This window comes from Salmo salar, chromosome ssa13 (genome assembly GCF_905237065.1).
Source record: "Salmo salar chromosome ssa13, Ssal_v3.1, whole genome shotgun sequence".
Taxonomy (NCBI): Eukaryota; Metazoa; Chordata; class Actinopteri; order Salmoniformes; family Salmonidae; genus Salmo; species Salmo salar.
In genome coordinates this window covers 78,721,373-78,746,726 of record NC_059454.1, presented here as the reverse complement: position 1 = coordinate 78,746,726, position 25,354 = coordinate 78,721,373, and the positions used below count along the sequence as shown (strand labels likewise).

The following is a 25,354-nucleotide window of genomic DNA, read 5'->3' as shown; positions in this document are numbered from 1 at the left end:
GTGTCCATTGGAATACCATTAACTATACAATAGGCAAAATATAAGAAAAATAAGCAACAGTCAAATGTAACCAGATAACAAACACATGAAATCTGAGGTAATTTTTATTAAATTACAAAAAACCTCAATGCATTGCTTTCATAAAATCATGTACGTGGCTTCCTTTAAAAGGTCAAGTTAGAATTAAACTACAGTATTGGGATATCCGCGAAGCTAAACCTCTCCTCTGTTTTGGTCCTACAGCGATCACATTACAGTTGCTAGTTTGTAAGCCAGGTAATGTGATATAGCCAAATACCTTTGGTTATATAAAATGGACATTACAGGTGTACCTATAAAAATAGCAAAAGATTTTTCAACTAACCTGCATTTGGAGATACTTTATTCGTTCTCGGTTCAGGGGAAACAGTTCTTATAAATGTCAGTGTCCAGGAGCTTCTACACTGAACCAAAATATGAGCTGAAATAAAAGATCCTAGACATTCTCCATACGCAGAAAAAGCTTATTTCAGGGACAATAAAAGGCCACTAAAATGTGAAGTTGTCACACAACACAATGCCAGAGTTGAGGGAACGTGCAATTTGCATGCAAGAATGTCACCAGAACTGTTGCAAGAGTATTTAATGTTAATTTCTCTACCATAAGCCAACATCGTTTTAGAGAATTTGGCAGGACATCCAACCGGCCTCACAACCGCAGACCACATGTAACCACGCCAGCCCAGGACCTTCACTTTTGGCATCTTCATCTGCGAGATCGTCTTAAGACCAGCCACCCGGACAGCGGGTTTGCACAATTGAAGAATTTCTTCCCAAACTGTCGAACCGTCTCAGGGATACTCATATGCTTGCTCGTCGTCCTCACCAGGGTCTTGACCTGCTTGCAGTTCGGCATCGTACCAACTTCAGTGGGCAAATGCTCACCATCGATGGCCACTGGCACGCTGGAGAAGTGTGCTCTTCACGGATTAATCCTGGTGGTACCGGGCAGATGGCAGACAGCGTGTATGTCATCATGTGGTTTGCTGATGTCAAAGTTGTGAACAGAGTGCCCCATGGTGGTGGTGGGGTTATGGTAGGGGCAGGCATAAACTACGTGATACCGTGACGAGATCCTGAGGCTCACTCAGACCAACTGATACATATTTGTATTCCCAGTAATATGAAAGCCATAGATTAAGGCCTAATGATTTTTTCAATTGACAGATTTCCATATATAAACTGTAAATCAGTAAAATCTTTGAAATTGTTGCATGTTGCGTTTATATTTTTGTTCAGTGCACAAACACGAGCGAGAACGCAGAAAATGTGTAAATCCATGTTTTGTACTGCGCAAGGTTCCTTGCCATTATAGCTGCCACACATTAACATTTCCCAGAACTAGTGTTTCTATGCGATTCCGCCACGTGTAGAAGTAGACGACAGCACATCACACAATGCGACCAAAACAAAGATCTACACACAAGCAAAAGGCATTTCTCAATCGATACAAAATATGGATTTACTATATTTCGGAGTTCTTTAGTGTTTGTAGAACCATCTGTAACTGGACATTTATAAGATAACTGTGCTCCAGAATCGAGAACGAAGAGAGTATCACCAATACCAGGTTAGTTGGCAGCGTTTTCCATTCCAAGCAGTAACCTAGTATGGAAGCATTCACATATCAGTGTTTCTAATAGCAGCCAACGTTGCAGCAGAGTGGAGCGCAACTGTTGTGAGTGCATAGTCTTGCATTGCGCTCATTTGCAATGTCTGCAGTTGATCCTGCTGCTTGTGGCAATGTCATATCGATGAGTCTAAGTTTAAGTTTTTTTTAATACAAACAAGATGTACAATACAAAAACACTACATAATTCAAGGTTACCTGATCATTTCAAAAAAACTTTTTTTTTTTGCTGAGAAAGAAGTCAGCTTAGAAAAATATTTTTACAATGGTCAAGAAAACAGACCTACAGAATATTGTATCTTTCATTACCTACAAAATACAGACATCGCACACTACAACATACACATTAAAAATAACACTCATATCTAAACGTACAACCCAGCCCCAGTGCTCCCTCCACCTGCACACCTGCAAGTCTCTGTGTCTATAGTCCGTGTTGGCTGGTGCTGATGATGTCCATGAAGGTGGCTTCAATCCGGTAGCAGAGCTGGACATCCGGGTCGGCACCACCCAGGTCCTCTGCTGCCCTCTGGGGAAGGCTCAGCTTGGACTTGTCCCCTCCTGGAACCAACACCTCCTGGGGCTTCTCCTTCAGGTACTGCAGCCCTGAGGGAGGGAAGGAGGGGTACAGGAGAGAGAAGAGGGATGTTAGACTGTACTGCTATTGATGCACCTTTATAAATGCTCATCTCTTGTTCAGTGTTCGGGTCAACTTCGATTCAATTCCTGGCAGATGAATTGGACATACAGTAGTGCCTGAACTGACTGAAATTTAGGTGGAATCGACCACATCTCCAATGCAGTTACACTAATGAGTAAATCTGTACATGGTCTTTTCCTATAAAATTAGATCCAACACTACTGAAAAAAAGACTATGGGAGCATTGCAATTAGAATGAGTTCTCTAGTATATTCCAAAGCACACAAAAACACATTTTATTACACTAACCGTGATAAAGGCTGATGGCTAAGGGCCGAGACACATTGGTTTTTATCAACTTCCACTGCCCTCCAATACTTTCCTCTTCAGTTTCCTCCTCAATTCATGCCCCTTGGTTAGAGAGCGAGGTAGAGGCAGTGTTCCCTTTCAACACACACACACACACACTTACTGGTGATGAGCGGGTCGATGTCCCTGGTCTTGGTGGACACGTCGGAGGCACAGACCTGTCCCACCTGCACCAGCAGGGTCGCCACGTCATCGTAGAGTGGAGGGAAGGCCTGGCAGAACGCCACCAGGCACGGCAGGGTAGGCATGAAGAAGGAGAAACGCTTGGCACGGGTCAGCACTGAGGGAGAGCGATAGAGATAAACATCATGAACAGCAAGGAGGCTAGAACAAGCTGTACCTAGACCTAACAGGGGAAAAGGCTGTTATGAGTGATGACAATGCTGCACTAACAGAGACCCACCAGGAGATGGCACTAACATACCAGAGTACATAGACAGGGAGACACTGCCAGTAAGACATGATGCAGTAAGGGGAGCAAAAAGAGGGCCAACAATGACAGGGTAGAGACGGGGGAGGTGGAGAGTGATAGATGGATAAAGCGAGAGAGATGACCTGTGAGCAGCGTGGCCATGACGCTGACGGCCAGGCGGGCCACGCTGAGGGACTTGGGCAGGGCGTACTGGGTACACAGGTGGGACAGCAGCTGGATGGCAAAGATCTGTAGAGGGAGTCAAGAACCATAGTAATGCCAGTACTTTCTGTCCTGAGAGACAGGTTTCAGTAGAAATGTTGCTTAAACAGGCCTGGAAACAAATTGATGTAAAACACTGACAAAGGTACAGGGCTAATCTTGCTCAGCTTTGTGGGCTTGCATGCCAGATGAGGACACAGGAGGGCTCACCTGTTTCTCCAGCTGGGGCTGGGCCAGCAGCTCTGGGATGAAGTCCAGGCAGATATGGATGGAAGGGATGCCAGCCACGGTCAGGGGTAGCAGAGCTTGAGGGTAACCCTGAGACAGAAGGTGAGAGAAGAAAGGAGACAGAATGGAATGAAAGTAAAAAGAGGAGTGAAAAGCAGAGGGTAAGTAGTAGCTTTGACTGAGCTTCTGTCTTGTGATGTAAACACACAAGGTAGCCGCAGCGGCAGCTTGTGTGCACAGCATGGATCCAAGCAGGCAGGATTACTGCGACAGAGGGGCAGGATTGTGTTGATGAAGTGAAACATATGGCAGCCTCCTACTACTGGGACTGCTGCAGTCATTCAGGCTGCAGGACATTCCTTCCCCTCTCACGACTCACATACTGATCACTGACAACAGCTCTTCTGTGGCACACGGGAGGACACATTCATAATCTCAGCCTGTAGACGCCATTTTGTTATACTGTTGGTTATGACTAAATGCTGCCATGACGGGATCACATCTGTATTGACACTTTCAGACCTTGAAGCCTTATCGACAAAGGGGCTAGGGGTCCGTTTGGAATTTTGAAAAAAACATCTATTGTACGTAGTAGAACAGTGTTCACCTGGAAGTGCACCAGTTTGGCAATGTTGGGGTCAGCGATGAACATCTGGTGCAACAGACAGCAGATGAGACACTGCACCTCCCTCAGGTCACTGAGTAACCCCCCATCCGGCTCGCCTTCCCCTTCCGCTCTCCTGGCCCCCTCTTCCTGTTTGATGGGCCCGGGCGCAGCCCTCATGCTCTGGAGCAGGCTCTCAGCGTCGCCCCCAGCCCCTAGGGGCCCAGTCTGCACCTCTGAGGTGGGCAGACACACCTCCAGCAGGATCTGGACTGCAGCACTGTCCTGGAGTCAGAGAGATGAACAAGACAGAGACGTAATGTGAGATTCTACCTACAACTGAAATGACTGACGTACTATACACTCTATGTGTGTGGACACGTTTTACTATACTTGTGAGTACCAGAAGTCCTCAGAAGAATAGTAAACCAACTAAAATTCTGATAAGTGAGAACATTTTGCCGGTCCTCACTTGCAAAAAGGCTATTTTTAGAGTTTGGATTAGATTTAGGTTTAGGGAAAATAGGATTTTGAATGTGAATCCATTGTTGGTCCCCAAAAAGTCCTCCCAAGTATAGTACAGCTGTGTGAAAGGGTATGTATGAGTGGGTGTCTCTCCCACTGTGTTACCTGAGCGGCCAGCAGTGCGTTCTTCAGCTCCTCTCTGGTGACCTCTGGGGTGTCTGGCTGTCCAGCCTGTCCCAGGCCCAGGTTAGAGATGGTCTGGCTCTGCCGGTCGAAGTCTGCTGTTTCCTTCAGGTGGGAGTTGAGGTAGGCCTTGGAGGCCAGGAGGTAGCCATTCAGCATGTGGAGGACAATGTCCATCAGAGGGGGACACCTGAGGAAGGGACACAAAGATGTTATTTACTCACATAATGATGTAGGCTTCATTGTGTGTTTTACAAAGTGTACAAGTGTACAATTGCAAAACAATACATTGGGATTAAAATATCTTGAGCCCTTCTCCCGCCCAAATTTGATCAAAATGTCTCCCACAGTACACTTGTGTGTGTGTGTGTCTCTGCACATTCCAGCTATAGACAGTTGGCAATCTGTTTTCCTGACCCTTGAAACTTGTTTCAGACCGTACGCAAAGCAAAAGGTGCAACAGTAAAGATAACCATGTGCTGTAGCCTACCTGTAGACCCTTTGGTCACAGCGCAGCACAATGAGGGGGTCAACCATCAGGTCATTCTGAATATACCTCTGCTGCCTCAGCATCTTCACTGAGGGCTGCAGGGCATTCACCGTCATCACCCACAGCCTGGAGTAAAACATGGAGGAAAGAGAGCAGGGCCATGGTCAGTGGGGAGAAAATGTTTTCAGACAAAGTGCCCCACTGATGAATTACCTGAACTTGTCCAACACACATTTTCTGTTGCAGAATGTTTCACTATGCTGTGGACTTCTAAACATAGTCACAAGGTTTCTTTATAGGGATTATGTTATTACTAGCTATCCAGTAGCAGCAGATCTATTTTGTGATGATCAAATCTATTAAATTGCTAACACCTTTCATTTTCCCATTGAAAATTCTAATGATGCAGTCAAGCAAGGACAAGCTGTCCTTTCAGACAGAGAAGCAGCTTTCCTCCAGTTCTCTTCACCCAGAGTCTGTTGTCTGTGTTCCCTCCTGCAGACTGTATGACATTAATCAAATGGTTCCTGTGAGAGGCCGACACTCCAACACCAGCGCTCCCTTCCAGCTTTATCACTCCTTCCTCCCCACAGGCCTCCCTCTGCACAGCACCATTCAATACCATCACAGACAGTTGAAGAGGGGATGAGGAGGGGGAGGAAAACAATCCATTATGTCCCAAACCCTGGAGAGTCCCCTCCCTTTTTCCTGCCCTGAGCTGTCGTGTCCTCATTACAGAGTAGCTATCCGTGCATGCGGGGATTGATTGGTCCGCCTGCCTGCTCCTGCTGACTGTAGCTCTGTGCCCCTGGAAACACTGGGGCACTGAGGGTCCACCCCCTTATCACCACCAGTGAAGACACAGAAATGGAATTGAACATGAACCCCATCTCTGGTCGCGACATCCAGCAAACAAGCCCTTCCTCTCTATAATATTGCTGACCTGCGGGGCATGACAGTGTTGAGGACCATCCAGAGCTTGTTGAGGGTCTGGGGGATGCGTCGGGGGACACTGGGGCCCAGTAGCAGACCCATGCTACCCGTCAGAGCCTCGGCGTAGGGGATCAGATCTCCAGCTGACAGCAGGGTCAGGTGGTCCAGCATCCTCATAAGTCTGGGACCACTGGAGGGAACCTTCTGGAAGGCTGGGAGTGAGGGAAGAGAAGAAAAAGCTTTTAGTTAGAGAGTGGAGTCTTAAAAGGGCCGATCCTGGATTCGAAAAAACTTAAAAGCGGACACCCAGGAACTTGTTTTGGTAAACTGCTGAGTATGGCTGAACAATTATCGAATTTACATAAAAATTGCTTATCCACATCGCAAGAGATCCATATTTTTGGCAATATTTTGAAACACCATTCAGCCACCTGTAACATCTGTTTTCATAGTTTACTCCGATTGTAGTTTCTCCCTCTAGGATGCTTTTCCACACAAACCAAGTCCCGCCCCCTGTCACTCACTCAAGCAGGCAGCAGTTCTCCTCGCTGTAGATTCACCCTCAACAGAATCCAAACAAGAACGATGCTGCATACTTTGCTTCTTAAAAATAAATCAATTTTTATTTATTTTACTATTAGTTTGTTTATCTTGCCATCAGCAAATGCTAGTTAGTTAGTCTTAGCAAGCTGCATGTGCCCAATTTTTTGGGCCGTTAGCTGCTAATGCTAATTGCTAACACTAACTAGCTAGCTAAATGCACTGACTGAGATAGGGCAAATCTGGCTAACAAACTGTAGCTCTAATACAGTGGTGGTGTAGATCAACATGTTTGTGCTACAGCATGTTCTGAATCAGAGAGGAATAGTGAAGCATATTCTAAAATCTTTGTCTGAATGTAACAGCTATTCAAATCTAACTAGGGTTCCCTGGAAAAATGACCAATATTTAGGTTCCTACCCTGTCACTACTCCTACCTGTCTTTTTCATTCGTTGTCATTCCAAACACTGTATTCCAACCACATAATTAGAATAATTATTATATATGATTTCAACAGTTCATCCAAGTGTTTTTTTAAATATCGGAAGTCAAATCGCAATATTTAGTGCAAAATAAATAAAATAATTAGTGATTAGATTTTTTGCCCATATCATGCAGCCCTACCGCTGAGGGATGGGGCTGGAGAAATTAAACCTCTTATATTTCATTTAGAAGTCCAAAAATAAAAATGTACAAATCCTAGACTGCCCCTTTAAGACGGTTTATTTAGGGTTGGTTTCCCAGACACAGATCAAACCTAGTCCTGGACTAAAAAGCACTTTCAATGGAGATGTGTAGTCCAGGCCTAAAATTACTCTGGGTTTGGGAAACTGGCCCAGAGTGTTAATAGATTGTATCAAGCCAATCTAGTCTCCTTTCCTTCCACTCCACTGATCTGAAACCACAGGACAGCCTGAAGGTGATATAGCAGAGGTCAATCGTGAGGCTTGCTTTCACCTGTCCACTTATTTCACATCAATGTGGATGGAGGGAGCAGATGGCATGGGTAGAAAGGGAAAAAAGCAAGAGAAAGCGAGAGGGAGAGTATACACACCTCTCTAGTTTCAACTCCTCTCTCTTCTGCTCTGTTCTGTTCTGCAGCTGATTCACTTAAAAGGTCAACCTCCCCAACAACAGAGGCTGTTAATATCACTATGACATAAAAGCACTGCTTGCATCCCAGGCTCTACTGAACACCACCAAGCCTCTGTTTTGCTGCAGTGTAGGATCCCTCCTCTCCTTCCCCCTCTGTGTCCACTGTAATCCAGGAGACGGTCGCCTCTGGGCCTTCTCTTTCTCTTCGTTTCAAAAACGGCACACTAGTGAAATTACTTACATAACCAAGAAACAAGCTCCAGGTTACGATTCAAATTTAAAGATTTTCTTACAAAGAATATGTATTTTGTTTTTGATGGGGAGAATATTGGATTAAATTTGCGTGTAGATAGATTATTTCCCTCCTAAATCAGATGTAGTTTTACAGATGAGATTAGGTTAGCAGTGCCTTGGAGCTATGCAGCAGTAGTAAGTCTGATTCCCTGACAGAGAAAGTATTTGTGTCTCAAATGGCACCCTATGCCCTACAAAAGTAGTGCATATTTAGGGAAAAGGGTGCCATTTGGGATGCAGCCATGATGATCTACCAGGGGGCTCCATCTCTCTATTAGAGGCCAATAGCAGCATGATAATCTGACACTGAAGCCCTTACTGCAGGATAACAACACACTTTTCATCACATGACCCTGTGTTTATCCCACTCACTATTACGGAGTCTAGAACTACTCTTCTCTGTTGAGTCCCAACTACCTTCCCAAAGCCCAACACTGCACATTACTCTTTATTGGCCTCTTACAGGGCTTCTTCAACAACTAGTCCCATAAAATCTGATGTAAACTCACCATTCCCAAAAGTGTTCTCTCTCCACCCTAAACCCCATTCCCCACAATTCCCCTCAACCTCCCCAGTCTCACCGTCGTGGAGTTGTGTCTGGGAGTATCTGCAGGTGTTAGAGGTGAGCAGCATCCTCCGGAGCAGAGGCAGGGTTCCTGTCACCTCCTCCTCACACACCCAGTCCTCCACCATACACAGGTGGGGGTAGTTAGTGGCCAGCAGCCGCAGCAAGGCCGAGTGGAGGCCTGGGGAGGGGGGGAGGAAAGGAGAGGAGTCAAAAGACATGACATTAAAACAAGCAAAGTAAAAGAACGCTGACCCTAAAGAAGGCTAATACACTGAAATAAGTTATACACACAGTGTTACAAATTAGCAGGTAAGAATGGCTTGCATTAGGTTGATGGTAGCCTACACTAAACACTGGCTACCTGGCAAATGGGTGCCTACCTAAACTTCCTGGAGCACCAAAAGAGAAAGTGTAGTAGGTTAATCAGTAGGCTAGTTGCTTTCATAACATTAACAATTATCTGGTAAAAAAATATAATAAATTACATTTTAAGTTACAAATTATACACTTTGACTCCCTAAATGATCTGGGTGCACTTTGCATATACACAGAATCTATGTTGATGGGGCATTACATATGACCGATTCAATTCAAAGACACTCCAACCCCTACTTACTGTAATAAGTACTTAGGGATACCCTGTACATTTGATGTACTTACCCCCCAACTCCTGTTGCAGGCCCTGGGCCTGGGTGATGAGGTATTTGATGGGGATCTGGTCCATGAGTATGGCAGAGTACGACTTGGGCTTCCTCTGCATCAGAGCTGAGGAGAGAGGAGAGGTTGATTTGGCCCTGCTGTCTACTTAAAAACACCCTGCGTGAGTACTACCAGAGTGGGGTGATTCTTCACTGAAATGGCTTCAATAACAATGCTGATGGGCATCATTATTCCTGCTTGAAGGGTGCAGCAGCACAACAATTAAGAGGGGAGCATATGTATAAACTAACACAGACGTAAATGAGGACTAATGAAGGGTGGGAAGACCTTATCATCCAAGAAATACTGACTTTGCCATGTCCTTCAGTCCAGTAGGTAACACCTCCCCTGGACATTATACTTGGCTGGCTATTGAGAATAAATGGAAGCTTGAGAGAAAGCCAAGCCAGCCAAGCCAGGAGGGGAGAAAGGAATCCCCCATAGCAACACACAGTTTCCTAGTAGCTTAACAACAGAGGACAAAGCCTGCCTTTTCTCTTGGTTCCCTGACACTCTCTCTCTGCCCATTCCAAACACAGTATACCTTCTTCAATGGAGAAGACAATGAAAGTGCCTGAGTGGAGGAGAAGAAAAAGCAGCAACAGGGTAGCTAGGAGAGAAGCCAAGAGTGGCTGAATGAATGACGTTCAGGAGTAACATACACTATGGTTTTACTAGGGGATCCCCATGGTACATACCCAGGAGGAGATCGTGTAGGATACATACCCAGTTGTTTAGTGTTGGACAGGAGAGCCTCCTCATAGGACAGAATATAGTAGAGGATGAGGAGCTGTGTGGTGATGCTGTATCTGGAACGCACCGCTCGACCACCCTCTCCCTGCCAGAGAGAGATGGAGAAAGAGAGAGCGAGATCGGGGGGAGACCGATAGAGAGTGAGATAGAGGAGGAGAGAAAGAGAGGGAAGAGAGAGCATGGAGAGACAGAGACGAGGAGAGGTCAGGGGCAGGTCACCACAGTGTGTTCTACACTGCAGGGCCAATGGGCTACTAGCGACAAATGACCCCCTCTCTGACCTTCTAGGGCAACCAAGGCGGAATAAAAGAACAAAGTGGATGACAGGACATGAATACGGCGTTGCTGATGTATGACATCGTTAAATATTATGTCAGTGGCTGCAGACATCCCAATAGACCAGGGAGACTATAATGATATTAAAGGCAATTTACTCCCAATGGCCTCTAAACATAACGAATGGTCAGATTAATTGAAACGGACCAACTACCATTTAACGTGAATATTTTACATGGTGGCTTTGTATCGCTGCTTGCTTTTAAATCTGCACCATCCAGTGATTGTGTCAAACCTTGTTTATCTCCAAAGCATGTACAACCTGTTTGAGCAATCTATATTTTACAGCATGCGAGGGGATGGATACATTTATATATTTGGGCTGTTAATAGAGCTAGTTTGATCTGTTTGACATGTTTTTCTCATATTAATTAGCCGTTGATGGAAGGGGTTTTGACCCCTTGCACTGTCTCCACATTTCACTGCCTTAAAATTAAATATAAAAATGGATTCAATTCGATTTTTTTCTCCAACCGATCTACACAACCTACTCCACATTTTCAAAGTGACATTTATTTTATAGAACATTTTCCAAATTAATAAAAGACCCCTGGGTTAACACTTAGTGGAAGCACCTATGGCAGCCATACTCGATATTCACATAATAATCAGAAATTCCCTTGACCCCACCCATAGATTGTTTTTCCCCAAACACTCTTTCCTACTGGCCACCATTGTAAAATAAGAGCCAACTTCGTCATCAATTATACAGAAATTACAAAACACGCCGAAAAGCTGCTGTATTCTTCAATGTACACGTAACCAGGTTAAAAGTCCCAACCTACAGTTCGAAATGCTCCCATGTAGGGAAATGGAGCCTGCAAGAAGATCCCTGTGGCTTCAGGCTATTTGGTGTGGGAGTGGGAAATGTGGGGACGCTGTGTTCAAGTAGGCTACACGTAGCTATGTGTGTGGAAAACATTTCATCACAGGTAAGACTTTTAACTTGTTCAGTATAGTCCGTTTAACTCCACTCACTACTTGTAGCTGTATAGTCCGTTTGTTTGTGTTGTTGGTATTGGCTAGCTGTTCCGGTCGGTAGCTAGCTAGCACTCACGCAGGCCTACAATATTACATTTTTCTAAGTAGTGAGAATGGTCAGGAAAAGTCATTTTTAGACGTATTGTACTTTTCTTAAATGTAGTTTTGCAATTGACTAAAACAAGCAGACAACAAAAGGTCACGTTCTATCGAATACCGACAGGGGCTATTATAGCTGTGGATCATTTTAAATAAGATTCTAGCAACCTTGCACTACTCTGAGGGCAACATAAATCTATTGTTTTTGTATAAATTGCTCAAACTCAATACATTTGGTTGGGAATCATTGATGGAAAGCAACATTCAAACCTTGTCTCTGATTTACAAGATTTACATAAGGACTGTGACTGGACCATTCAGCACCTCTTGGTAAGCCATTCGGTGTCTTTACCAATGAAATGTAATTGTCCCGCTGAAAAATAAAACTATCCCAAGATTATTTTTTTAAATGTTTATTTAACCTTTATTTAACTAGGTTAGGTTTACAGGAAAAGACAGTGGGTTTTCCTCTTTTTACCTGGGCGTTTGCTACTATATTTATTTTGATGCTGACAAACTCCCCAGTCCCTGCTAGTGACAATCATACCCATAACATGATGCTGCCACCACAATACTTGAAAACTAAGAGGATCAACAACAATGCATTCAGTCCACATTGGCCTGTATGACTAAATGAAAAGAATGAAGCCTGTGTCAAAATTTAAAAAAAATATATATATATTCTGTTGGCAACAAGGCCGTTAGGTAATACTGCACGACAAAGGAATTAACTTTTTGGCCTAAATTAAAAACTACAGGTTTGGGTGAAAACCCCATGTATGTTCAAGTTTTGTGGTGGCAGCATCATGTTATGGGTATTCTTGTCACTGACAGGGACTGGGGAGTTTGTCAGGATCAAAATAAATATGAAAGGAGCAAAGGCTAGGTAAAAAGTAAGAGGAAAACCCACCCCAGTCTGTAGAAAACCTTACCCCATGTGGGTGGGTGTGTGTGTGTGTGTGTGTGTGTGTGTGTGTGTGTGTGTGTGTGTGTGTGTGTGTGTGTGTGTGTTACGTGCGTGTTTAATAACTCATTCACCCCTGCAGTGGAGCCTTGGTAGACGGTGAGGATCTCCTGCTCAGTGATTGGCTGGTTGGTGGCCTCAGGGTTGGCCTTGGAGGCTGGGGTCAGGATGGAGTTGATGTACACATCGATGAGGGGCAGCAGCTGGGTGTGGAGTGGGGTGGATGTCTCACACAGCTGCCTGTAGATCCAGTCCTATTGGAGACATGGAATTCAACAGTATTAATGTGAATATTAATATGCATTTGTTGTATAGACTATTGTACCAGTAAACAGTTAAACTATTTATCAGGTGTAAGTGCTCTTTCCCACATCTCCTTTTATAGCAAGTGGAATTCACCATGCTGCTCACCAAAGCCACAACCCTCATTCATTGGAAGTAACCAGTAGATGGAGCCATGAATGAACAGAAAAGGCACGAGGCCAATAACAGAACCACAGACTGGAGAACGGCCTACCTTGATGGAGACCTTGTGCTTGGTGAAGGCTCTGCTGCGGAGCAGCTGGTAGATACAGTGGATGGGCAGGAAGCCTGTGATGTTGGCACTCAGGTTGTTGGTAACCGCCACCCGCACAGCGTGGGCAGTGACCACCTCGACAAAAATCAATACAGTTTCAATACACCTGGCCAATACTACGGATGGAGGATCAAATCAGTCCAAAAAAATAAAAATAAATGAAGAATGAAACAAGTTGAAATAGGTAAATGATTAAATTACTGAAATAATATGGCACTGTATAGCAAATAAACAACATGTAAATCATAAAGAAATATGCCATCTAAAAAGATTAGGCTAACTGTGGACAAGTGTATATGTGGCTGAAGTACCTGCTCAGTGAAAATCTCCTGGGTAAAGATGGTCTTCATTTTGCTCAGAGAGCTGGGCTTAATTGCAATCTGCAGGGAAGAAAGGGTGGCATTTACCAAGAGATCAGTTTAGACTGGTATCATTTACAGAAGGATCAGTTAGACTGGTATCAACCAAGAGAGTTGCTTTTATTGCAGCCAGTACCTAGTGAAAACATCCTGAGGGCAATGAATGAACCTGGCAGTTAATAATTCCACTCTATTCATATTGGATAACAGAAATTCTACATGACAAAAGCAGAATGGATACAGTGCAGACAGCCTAAGGTGAGAATAAAATTCAATACAACCAAATTACATTGCACCCTCTTTCTCTGAGAAATGAAATGACAGCAAAAATAACTGAACACAACAGTCAGTGTATCAGCAGGCAGCCCTCTCTGTTTGTAGGATCCCTGCATAGCTGAAGTGGAGGAAGTAAAACAGTTAGCCACTCTCCCTCTGACTGGACTATCGATCCCTCCACCTTACCTTCATCCCCAAAGTGGAGCAGACCAGCTCGATGATGGCGCTGAGCTGGTTGCTATGGAAATACATGGCAACCAGTAATAGCATCTCTCCGAAGGAAGCGGCGACCCCTGCAGCACTGTACAACATAAGAGTGTGTGAGAGAGGGAGAGAGAGAAAAAAAGGGGGTCAGGAGAGACAGAGGAGAGAGAGAGAGAGATTTAAACCAGCGGCTTACAATGCATCTTAGAGGACAGCGCTTTAATAAAATGATTATGCCCAGCTATATTAGACACCCCCCTCCTCCGGCCTAGTGTCCCCTCCACGGCGCCGGCCAACACTCATTTACCATCCCAGAGGGGGAGTTGGGCTGCTGCAGTGATAACTCATGGTTCAATGAAGAGCTTATTACATTTTTAAAAGCCTGTCGGGGCCTCCCGGGTTTGTTCCCCCTTCCAGCCCAACTCCTCCCCTCATCCATCACCACCCACCCTGCCTCGCATCCCTGCACTGTTTGTTTTGAGACGAGCTCTGTCTGGCCTCAGCCTTTCTCCTACTACAGAAATACAGGGAACTCTGACTGGAACTGGGGGCATGAAAAAGAACACTCAGGGCACTTCTTTGTCAGACATTGTTAAATTCTGAGCCTGTTTAACTGGAAGACAATTACTGAATGTCGAGAGACATGCATGACTCATGTCATCATGACCATTTTGGAGTTTTGCTAATGAAATGCCCATATCGTGTGAAATGATTGCACCGATTGAACCGCAATCAAGGAAAGCTAAAGTATATGAAAGAAAACACATACTGTTTGAACCCAGGTCTGATAATGTCTATCATCACATAAGGACCAAGTCACCATCCTCACCTCTCAAAGTACTCCTCTTCTTTGATCATCCAGCTGAGCCACATCACCATCAGCTGCTCCTGCTCCGGGGTGCTGCAGGAGAGACACAATATCACAAAACACCGTCATGTAGCCACAGATACCACTCAGTATAACACTCTAGAGAAGCCACCTGTTTAATCTGGCTCTGTTAACCCAGCGAGAATCTTTCTGCCATCTGCTTGGTAGTAGATACAAAGACTACTGTTAGCCTTTCACTGTCACATTGACACATTAGATCAGAGCTGTGAATACTTTGTACTGTGTTCATTTGTGTGTTTTTTATACTAGCAGAGCTCGACATTAACGCTTGTCCTCTTGTCCAGGACAAGTTTTAAAAAGTCAGACAAGAATAATAGATTTAAGTTGTTAAATCACAATTTCAAACAATTACACACATAAATAAAAATGCCTACGCGCATATTAGCTACAGCCTCATGTCCAAACCGATGTTGACATGAGGGATGTTCCAGAAAATGTATCCAAACTTGAATTACTTTTAATTATATAAATATAGGCTGAACAGTCATGTTTGACAAATATAACGAAGGATAATTAACATTAACACCTAAAGGCCTGATTCGGTCAACAAAGGAGGCACGTTACTTCAGATCAAATGGTCACAAGACTGAAGAGTTAAGGGCCGTGCCTGTTGAGCACTGCACATCACCCACCTTGAATCTGAGTGGAGGCGGTGAGCATTTCAAAACGGTTTAACCATAAACGTAATTGTTTAAAACCTAGACGTTTTATGTCATTTTATGAAGCATGTCTTACCTTGTTTTAAAGTAGCCTAGCCAAAATACAACCACAGAAATGTTGAGGGAATTATTTTAGAAACAATTAATTGATTGAAACCAACATTTTTCTCATGTTCTATTGGTTTTCAAAATCAACATTATTTTATTGTCCAGCAGCCAAAGACATACATTTTAGCCATATTAGTCACCCATGCTAGTTGATACATCTTTAGAGCTCCCCTCATTCTTCATTTGTAATGGATATTTTCATCTCTGTCACATGAAACCACTTGCACGTGCCATGCGCTTTTGAGAACGGTGTTTTCCCGCAAATTGCATTGTTGGAACATTGGCACGTACCCTACAGCCATGTGCACATTGTTCAGCTTATAATATGAAGAAATAAAAGTTGAACAACATTTTAAGCTAAACGGTCTGATCGGTTGAATCAACCTCATTGCTTTAAAAAAATACAATTACGTGCAGTGTTTGTATTAATTTTGGATCCCTAGAGGGAAGTATTTTATAAAGAGATGAAAAAGTATTTGGTTGTAATTGTAGACTAATGTTGTAATATTTTATAGGCTAACAAGAGTGGCCAACTATCCTCCAGGAGAGCCTTTAAAGGGGAGTGTTGTATTTTGAGACTTTTTGAGACCAATAGGCAGAGTGTAGCCTTCATTTCTGTCTGATTCTCTATGGTAAAAAAAAAGATAGCAATGCGTTTTAAAATTGTGTTATAGACCATTTAACATTTTTAAAAGTATTACTTATTATTTATTTTTATTTTTTTAAATCTGTCCTTCTTGTCCAAAGGACAAGTGGCTAAAAAAGTTCATGTTAAGCCCTGACTAGTATTGCCCTCTCCTCCCAACCATTTAATGTTGAACACGTCAGTGTCATTTTTTCCTGACGTGTGTTTTTATACATCAAATTCATATAAAGATGTTGCTCGTGGTCCTACCTGACGAGTGTGGGGAAGGCCAGTAGTTTACAGAAGGACAGAGAAACAAATCGAACCCCAGCTGGAGTGGCCGGGGGTCGACTGGTCATGAGCTGGAGGAGCTGCTCTGCCTCCTCATCAGTGGGCCTGTCAACGGGGGAAAGACACACATTACTTCAACATGACACAAACACACAGCAATCTTCCAAAGGTTAATTACATCCTTTAAAAAAAATTCTAATAATAAAATCACCCAAGGTACCAACCCCTCCCTCATGAAAATAATTCATGAACATTTCAAACAGTGGAACTATCAGAGACCATCAGTGCTATCCCAACTGATCTCCCCTCCCTCTCCTCCTCCTCGGTGTCACCTACCTGAGTCCAGCGATGCCCATGAGGGCACAGTAGAGTCTGAGCAGGGCGGAGGCCTTCACCACGTGCTCCTCCCGGAGACCAGAGTACCCAGAGCTGCTCTCTGCGTCCTCCACACTGTCGTTGGGCTCGTGGGTGCTGCGTGACCGGGGCAAGATGGCCACCAGCTCCAACAACAGCTGCCTACGCATCTGCCACAGCACTGAACTGCTCTCACGCTTCCTCTGAGGGAGGGGAGTTTTGTAAGAGAGTGTGTGTGTGTTTGAGGAGCAGAATGTACATTTGTATAATTCAAATCTCACTGTAGGCAGTGTTCCTCACCTGTTGTCCGTTGCGTATGAACATGCTGAACCAGGTGCGTACTTTCCCATTGGTGCCCAGCAGCAGCCCACTGACGTAGGACACCAGAGGGCTGACTGCATCATCGGCCGTGTCAGGCTTATAGTCCAGGGTCAGGGCCACACCCAGACCTGGCAGGTGACACTCCTCCACCTGGGGAGGACAAACACACAGTGGACAGGACAGCATGACAGTTTTCATCAGGGCAGCAAACAGCAGTGGCATTTGCACAGCTCTACGGTTTAAGAGCCGAGCTGTACTATGCTGGCCCGGTTACAAATCCGCCCTAGTTGCTGGAAAGGACAAATGGTTCATGTCAGTACGACAGTGTGAAAAAGCCATAAGAGAGATGGACTCACCACCATGGCTCTGATGTTGAGTGCCTGGGAGGGGTTCATCTGACACAGCTGTCTCAGGGCCTCTGTCCTGCGTCTCCCTCCCATGCTCTCCTCATCCTGACGCTCCCCATTCTTTATCAGGCCCCTGCACACTGAACACACCACAGATATCAGTTACATGTTATGCGGAGAACGGTTGTTCTTTTCAGAGGATGTGTTACATTTTCTTATCAAAATACTATTTTACAAATACATCTGTATGAAATCCGTACAAATAAAAAAAGTTATGGAATAATGGGATTTGACTGAGGAAATTTGATTTTGATAATACATTTTCATGTTTGGGTTATTCAAATAATTTGTTGTTATTAATAAGATATGAAAGATGCATGAAAACGAGCCATTGTTCCATGTTTTTAACCTTCTCTCAAGGATCTGTAACAATTGTTCTTTGTCCCACCAGAGCATTTTCTCTCTCTGTTTGCTTCACCTGTAGCAGTGCATTATGCCATAGTAGACGGACTGCTTACAGAAATCCAATGAAGCATGGAATCATTACTCATTTATTTGCCTGTAAATAAGATCGAATAGCTTTCAAAAGCACATGCACTTTAACAGGGCTTCTCTTTTTGACTGGTTATTCCCTGTAGCTGACAGTTTAAAAGACTAAATGTTTATGGCCAACAGACTGACATGCACTGAAACTAGTGCTGAGCGATTAGTGCTGTTTGAGGTCGGTTCGGCTGTGGTTCGTTTGTTCAATAAAAAAGATTTCACATTATTTTAGAGCTTCCCTCAGCCATCACCTGCCTTTTTTCTGACAGAGTGGGTGGAATGCTGTAACACAAAATAAAACAATTAGAGCCCCATTATGGTAGTTAATGCCCATTACGGCTTATCACTTATTAGCCATAACATATTCACATTACCGACTTTAAAATCAAACATTTCAGTTCTGTATATTACTTATTTGATGACTATTATTTTTCATTCCTTAAAAAGAAACAAATCCCTTTGAATGGCCTATGTGGCATCGATATGAGTCAGAAACAGTTATTATCGTGTCATATTTTACTACAAAGTGTAAATAGGATAATTTGTGCCATAAAGTCAGTCTTGTCTAAAACAGAGTTTGGAACATCTGTGCATCACAATGGGTAAATGAAGGTTGGGTTTTGATTTGACAATGTCCGTTTGCCCACTAACATTGGGTGAACAGCTGCGGTGAGTTCTCTATCCAATAGCATAGACATTGAGACAGGCCTGTCCAGCAGTCCAACTTCATTTACATAAGACAACATGTTGAACATTCTTTTACTTGAGAAATACTGCACCAAACACCTAAGATGAACAATTGCGCAACTAAAACATCCTTGGCAGAAACATCTACATTTGTCATCTTATATTCATTCTGGGAATTTTGAGGAAGTGACGTAGGCTTCCGTGACTACAGTGTCTCACGGGGGACAAACATTATTAACCAAATGCGGAATCAGTCAGGAAACACACCAAGACTGAAATCTTGTTTTTCTAATGACCAACAGAAAAACACTTGCCAATCTGCGTGTTCAGTGGTACTCAGGCAGTAGCAGCCAGCCAGCCAGACAACAGTGGAGGCTGGTGGGAGGAGCTATAGGAGGACAGGCTCATTGTAATGGATGGACTGGAATAAATGGAACCGAGTCAAACATGTTGTTTCCATGTTTGATACAGTTCCATTGATTCCATTCCAGCCGTTACAATGAGCCTGTCCTCCTATAGCTCCTCCCACCAGCCAACCATCTTTTATTTTATTCATTTAACTAGGCAAGTCAGTTAAGAACAAATTCTTATTTACAATGACGGCCTACCAAAAGGCAAAATCCCTCCTGCGGGGATGACTCATCCCCGCAGGAGGGCTTTTGCCTTTTGGTAGGCCGTCATTGTAGGCAGTCATTAGCTAACAAACTATTTTAGCTTCCATCTCCCCTACTTATGAAGAATTGCATAAGCCATAAAAGACTCAAGGAGACCAAGTTAGTTACCTCTTAATGTTCAAATTGTGTTGGTCACATATACTTGTTTAACAGATGTTATTGCGGGTGTAGCGAAATGCTTGTGTTTCTAGCTCCGACAGAGTGTGAGTGCATAGATATATATAGGACAACACACACATCACGACAAGAGACACACCACACTACTACATAAAGAGAGACCTTAGACAACATAGCATGGCAGTAACACATGAAAACAGCATGGTAGCAACACAACAACATGGTAGCAGCACAAAACAGGGTACAAACATTATTGGGCACAGACAACAGCACAAAGGGCAAGAAGGTAGAGACAACAATACATCACGTGAAGCAGCCACAACTGTCAGTAAGAGTGTCCATGATTGAATCTTTGAATGAAGAGATGGAGATAAAATGTTCCAGTTTGAGTGTTTTTTGCAGCTCGTTAGTCGCTAGCTGCAGCAAACTGAAAAGAGGCGCGTTCCAGGAATGTGTGCGCTTTGGGGCCCTTTATCTCTGTGCTCCCTATTGAATGAGTCATACTATTTAGCTAGGCTAGTAGTAGCTAGCTGGCTGACAAAATAATTGTACTAGTTCTTCAAAGTAGATAAGGCATACTTTCAAGACTGCTTATTATCAACTACTTTAACGATCAATCTGGTAGAGCTACCTCACGAACTCTATTTCTTTCGTCTTGGTGGTGTCATTCCGCTCTCATGGTCTGTGTGCATCTGCCTCTGACCGTGGCAGTAATGAACATACGCAATGGATTATGCTCATCGTAGTCAATTACCACGTTTCTGCGCAGAACTAAGTTTTATATTTGTCTAATGAAGACGACATCTTCCAAACGTCCCACATAGTTATTTATCTCATGAATGATTTGATTTCTCTTGAGAAACGGCACGTTGAGCTCACAAAAACATAAGTAAATGTTATTCAAGTAATTGAACCGACGTCGGTCAATTAGTTGTTTAATAACCCCAAGAAATAACGATTTCGGTTAATTGCTCAGGACTAACTGAAACTATTTTTTATCTTCCATCTCGCCTACCTACGAAGAATTGCATAAGCCATAAAAGACTCAAGGAGACCAAGTTAGTTACCTCTTCATGTTCAAATCAAATTGTATTGGTCACATACACGCGTTTAGCAGATGCTATTGCGGGTGTAGCAAAATGCTTGTGTTTCTAGCTCCGACAATATCTAACAATTTCACAACATATACCTAATACACACAAATCTAGGTAAAGGAATGGAAAAAGTAAATATGCTGGGCAAAGTTATGCCTCGAGACAGGGCCCATTTCCCGCCCATTTATATGAAAGAGGCCAATTCCAATAGCAAGCCATGAGGATTCACTAATGTTCAGCGCTATGTAATGTCTGCTGACTGACTGCTTCCTTCTCGCTGGCCTCGCTAACGCAAATAAGCTATTGACTCAGGCCTGACCCCCTGGGTGATAAGAAGGCACCAGAGAGGCTGCTAGCAGGGCTAGATCTTCATAACGTGTCTCTCAAAGCAGAGAACACACACACTCTGGGCCAGTAGCAAGACAATTATACTCATCATCTATATTATAAGGAGAACACATTAATCTAGTCCTACCTCTGGGGCTGAAACATTGTCCAATTACAAGGGGAAATACCTAACTGGGTGAAGAAATGTGGAATAGGCAGCCAATGTCAATACTTATCTGCTTAGAATTACAATGGGATCTATACAGACACTGATTATTCTATTAGATTAAATATACTCCACCTATAGACTAGGATCAGCTTGCCAAACATATGTGGGCTGCAGGCTCAATAAAACCAGCTAATCAACTAATGCGGTCTTATAATTAGTAGTACAGGCATGGTAAAGCTAAACAATTTGTGCAACATACAATTTGTGTAACAGTCCAAACACAGAATATATATTTATTGTTAATTTTCATAGACATTATTTTGCATCTTTCACCCTACCTTCATTAAAGCTGTCAGGGACGTTGGCAACCAGCAGGCACAGAAACCAGTCACCGTTTCTCACATGCAGCAAAGCCTCTGCCACATCTATGATGGGCAGCAGAGAGGGCAACTCTGAGGACAAGGGGGGGAGAGAGACTGCAGACATCAAACTTGGGGGTTCCGTGCAAAACCAGTTATTTGATCTGAGAAAAGCTTCAGCTTCCAAATCAAAAATCAGAGAAATTGCTGATTCTCAAATAGGTATGTTTTAGAAAACAGGGTCATTTCCACATAATGAGGTATTTTCTATTGATGCGAGTACCTGCTTGAAGTATACAGAGAACATCTGCAACTTCTTCCAGGTAAACAGGGCTCTCAAATAGCTCAGAGGACTTCAGGAACCATTCCCCATTGGAATCAGCCACCTGTAAGACAAAACACAGCCAAATTAACAACACACAAATACAAAATTGAGTATGATAAACTGTACGCTTGCTAAAGGCAGGGCCACGTGATTCAGTTGGGCGCTACCCATTGGTGGTGAGCTTCCCCCTTGCCTGGTAAAGTGCTTTGAGGACCTGGAAAAGCGCCATACACATGTTAAACTAACCACGTGGGAAGCAGTGAGATGACTGTTACCTTGTTCATGATGGCCAGTAGTTCACTGAGTGCCAGCCTGAGTCTCCTGAGAGGGTCACTGTGTTCAAACTCCAGGGTGAGGCCATGCTGCAGCTGAGACACCAGGATGCTCTCTCCATTAGAGCCACCCGCCTTGTGCCTGTCAGAGGGGACACCACCACACCAGAACAATCAGTATCTCCGATCCACTAAGGCTGGGACAACACCAGTATCGCAATACTAATATTGCGATACTTGTTGGTATCATGGCAAGGAAAGAAAACACGAAGCGGATTTATCTTATTTAGGAAAATAGCCCTAATGTTGAAAACAAATCATTATGTTGTCATCCAGTCACATGTATTTATTTTCCAAGCTATAGCACACAATATTGTACATACAGCAGATTTTTAAAGGACAAAAGAGTTGTCTACTTCATGTTTTAAATTTTTGCAATGGAAAAAAATATTGCATTACTGGTCCTGACCCTACCATCCACACAACATGCTGAACAAACTCTTTATGCTGCTAAACAAAAGGGAGAGACAAAAAATATGTATTTGATTTTGATTCTCCAAGTTTTTTTTACAAAAAGCTAAATATGAGGTTAGTCATATTACTAACCAAACACATCTACTCGATCTGTATGAGTTGTTTACTTGAGTTGAGTGTCCTTGAGTGTAATAATACAGTTAACTAGTGTCTCTGAGATCATTCAAAGGTTTTACCTGAGTTGCTGCTCCTTCCTGGCATCCTGCTCCAAAGCATGGAAATCGACAGACAGGAGGGCCACAATGGAGTTGACAGCCTCCACCCCGGAGAGCAGGCGCAGGATGAGCTTCTTGTCCTGGGCCCAGGACTGGCTCTGGTCGGCTGGGGCACACAGAGCCATCCGAACCAGGCAGGGCAGCAGCAGCCTCAGCTCTGGGTCACTCAGGGCAGCCAGACGCACCACATCCACTTTCTGCATGGCCTCAAAGGCATATGGGCTGACAAACTGCAGCCCTGCACTTTCTGACATCTCTGCTGGTACTCTGGGTCCACACCTGAGAGACTGGACAGAGTGAGGTTTCTAGTTGATGCTGTCCTGATGCTCCAAATTAAAGTTGAACTATTTGTAGCTTGGCATTCAATTAACTTGCTTCAGAAGTTTATGTTGCTTTGGATTTGGAGCTTCAATGTTAGTGTTTTCTATGCAGTCATGTGCACAAAAATAATTTAGCATCCTTAGTTTATCAGCAAGTTAGCGACTTATTCAGGAACAGGCTGTGAATAAAAGGCATTGCTAACAAGCCTACTAGCTAAGCTAAACTCGCTTTGTGCAGACTTCTTAGCTAGCTAACGTTACAACATGATCATGAAACACTTCCTGATGATTTTAAGAGCAGGGAGCTTACATAGTTAGTTAAACTAGTTTACATTAACATGATTTCACGATAAAAAAAATGGCAATATGGGCTGATGTTAACATAACTAGTAGCTAGTTAGCTACCTTGCTAGTTAGCTCAGTCAGCTACAGCTAGATAAGCTTGCCTAGTATGTCTGACGGTGGTTCTTTAAATATACATGTTACCATTAATCGATAATAAATCACGTCACCGGTATAAATGTAACATTACCTTCTTTAGAGATGTTTCAACGAAGGAATGTAGCCTTTAGGACGTCAAACCTCTCACTCACGTAACACAACAACCACTCGTATGCATTCGCTGTATCCGTATTTCTCCTAACAGTTAGCTAACGTAGCTAGCTCGCGAACTCTGACAGTCTCATTCTTACGAATCTGTCTGTACAAAGTAATTCAACGTTCAGATAAATATTTCCAATGTGATCACAATAATGTACATAAGTGACTATTTCAACATTAAAGGCTATATGGGCAAATGTGGGCAAAATGTTCAGCCACCACCGCTAGCTAGCAGAGTGCCTAGGAGTAGCTAGCACTAGCATTACTAGCATGCATTCGGGCGCTCCGCGTGCACTTTTTGTCAGAGTGCTCCTCTACCCCCCTGGATGACAGCCAAACAAAATCATGGTTGAATAAAGGAACAATATTAATACGTTATCTTTTAGCAACTGTTTTACAAAAGTCTATAACGCTTTTTCCCTCTTATTATTCTACAGGGTTGAAGGACTTTGTTCCAGTGAACACTATCTAGTGCCAGCGCACACTGATGTTGAATCAGGTTAGAACTGGGCTAGAATAAAACCCTGCACAATCGGGTCTCCAGGACCGGGACTGTCAATGCTTTCATCATCCTTGCGGACTACTATCTGCCTGAATCACAAATATTTTTTTCTTGTTGACAGACTATTTAAAAAAATGCAGATCCTGTAACAATCCCGATTTGGACCATGACTTAAAAAACATTTTAGTAAAAAAAACGGCACTATTTGTATACATTGGAATCACATTTTTCTGAGTTCAAATAATATATAGATACATCTGTATACAGGCCTGTCTACACACAAAAGCAGACCATCGTCCATAGGCCTAGATTTTTACAATAAATAATGTCTTGCAGTCTTATGCATGAATATGTTCAGGTGTCAGAAGTATGCAAGAGAAAATACATGACATTGGATTTTAGTGAAAGTACAGTTTTATTCCGAACAGGCGAAGATACAAGAGATCAATCTTCCTCTGTGCACAAATAAACACTGCATATCCATGGGCTTCCCTCCATATCCGGTTAAAGTTCATTTACACCACACATTTACTATCACATAGAAGTAAAATAGAGTTGGTCTAAATGCATCCGTAACCACTCAGAAATGGAGTCAAAAAAACAAACCAATTGGGATTTGTATGGATAAGGGGTATAGTAGCCTCGTATATACCAGACTGATTACAGCTGAGCTATCTGTGTAGCGACCATTCATGTAAATTCGCAAGTTCAGGCTGGCTCGCCAGGCTAGCGGTATAGAGGGATGTGCTAAAAAGGACACTGCATATCTGAAAGGACAGGATAGGAGCTCTTTTTGCTCTATTCTTTTTTATTCCTCTGTCAAGATCTGGGGCGGCAGGGTAGCCTAGTGGTTAGAGCATTGGGCTAGTAACCGAGAAGTTGTTAGTTCGAATCCCCGAGCTGACAAGGTACACATCTGTCGTTCTGCCCCTGAACAAAATAAGAATTTGTTCTTAACTGACTTGCCTAGTTAAATAAAGGTACAAAATAAATACAAATCTGTCACCAGACAGGGGTCAAACCTGAGGTCAGCTACATCCAAAAGAAGCCAGTTTTCTTCC

General features: G+C 43.4%; 1 protein-coding gene across 2 annotated transcripts; it reads right to left on the bottom strand.

The window, feature by feature from the left end:
* Positions 1 to 1,800: 1,800 nt before the first annotated feature.
* Positions 1,801 to 24,308, bottom strand: ints2 (integrator complex subunit 2). 2 transcript variants are annotated; one of them, XM_014137883.2, is made up of 25 exons: positions 23,724 to 24,308; positions 22,833 to 23,158; positions 22,126 to 22,264; positions 21,809 to 21,911; positions 21,505 to 21,618; positions 17,565 to 17,695; positions 17,188 to 17,358; positions 16,870 to 17,090; positions 16,513 to 16,638; positions 14,791 to 14,862; positions 13,944 to 14,058; positions 13,434 to 13,502; positions 13,063 to 13,197; positions 12,620 to 12,799; positions 10,139 to 10,250; positions 9,374 to 9,478; positions 8,727 to 8,891; positions 6,226 to 6,427; positions 5,283 to 5,408; positions 4,775 to 4,982; positions 4,148 to 4,429; positions 3,523 to 3,630; positions 3,234 to 3,339; positions 2,782 to 2,958; positions 1,801 to 2,275 (listed from the first exon to the last, which is right to left on the bottom strand). In XM_014137883.2, the coding sequence occupies exons 2-25, from the start codon at positions 23,123 to 23,125 to the stop codon at positions 2,094 to 2,096; spliced, it is 3,642 nt and encodes a 1,213-aa protein (XP_013993358.1). In that variant the 5' UTR covers positions 23,126 to 23,158; positions 23,724 to 24,308; the 3' UTR covers positions 1,801 to 2,093. The 2 variants fall into 2 exon arrangements, with proteins under 2 accessions (XP_013993358.1, XP_013993359.1); XM_014137884.2 differs by having other exon boundaries at positions 22,833 to 23,150.
* Positions 24,309 to 25,354: the final 1,046 nt, after the last annotated feature.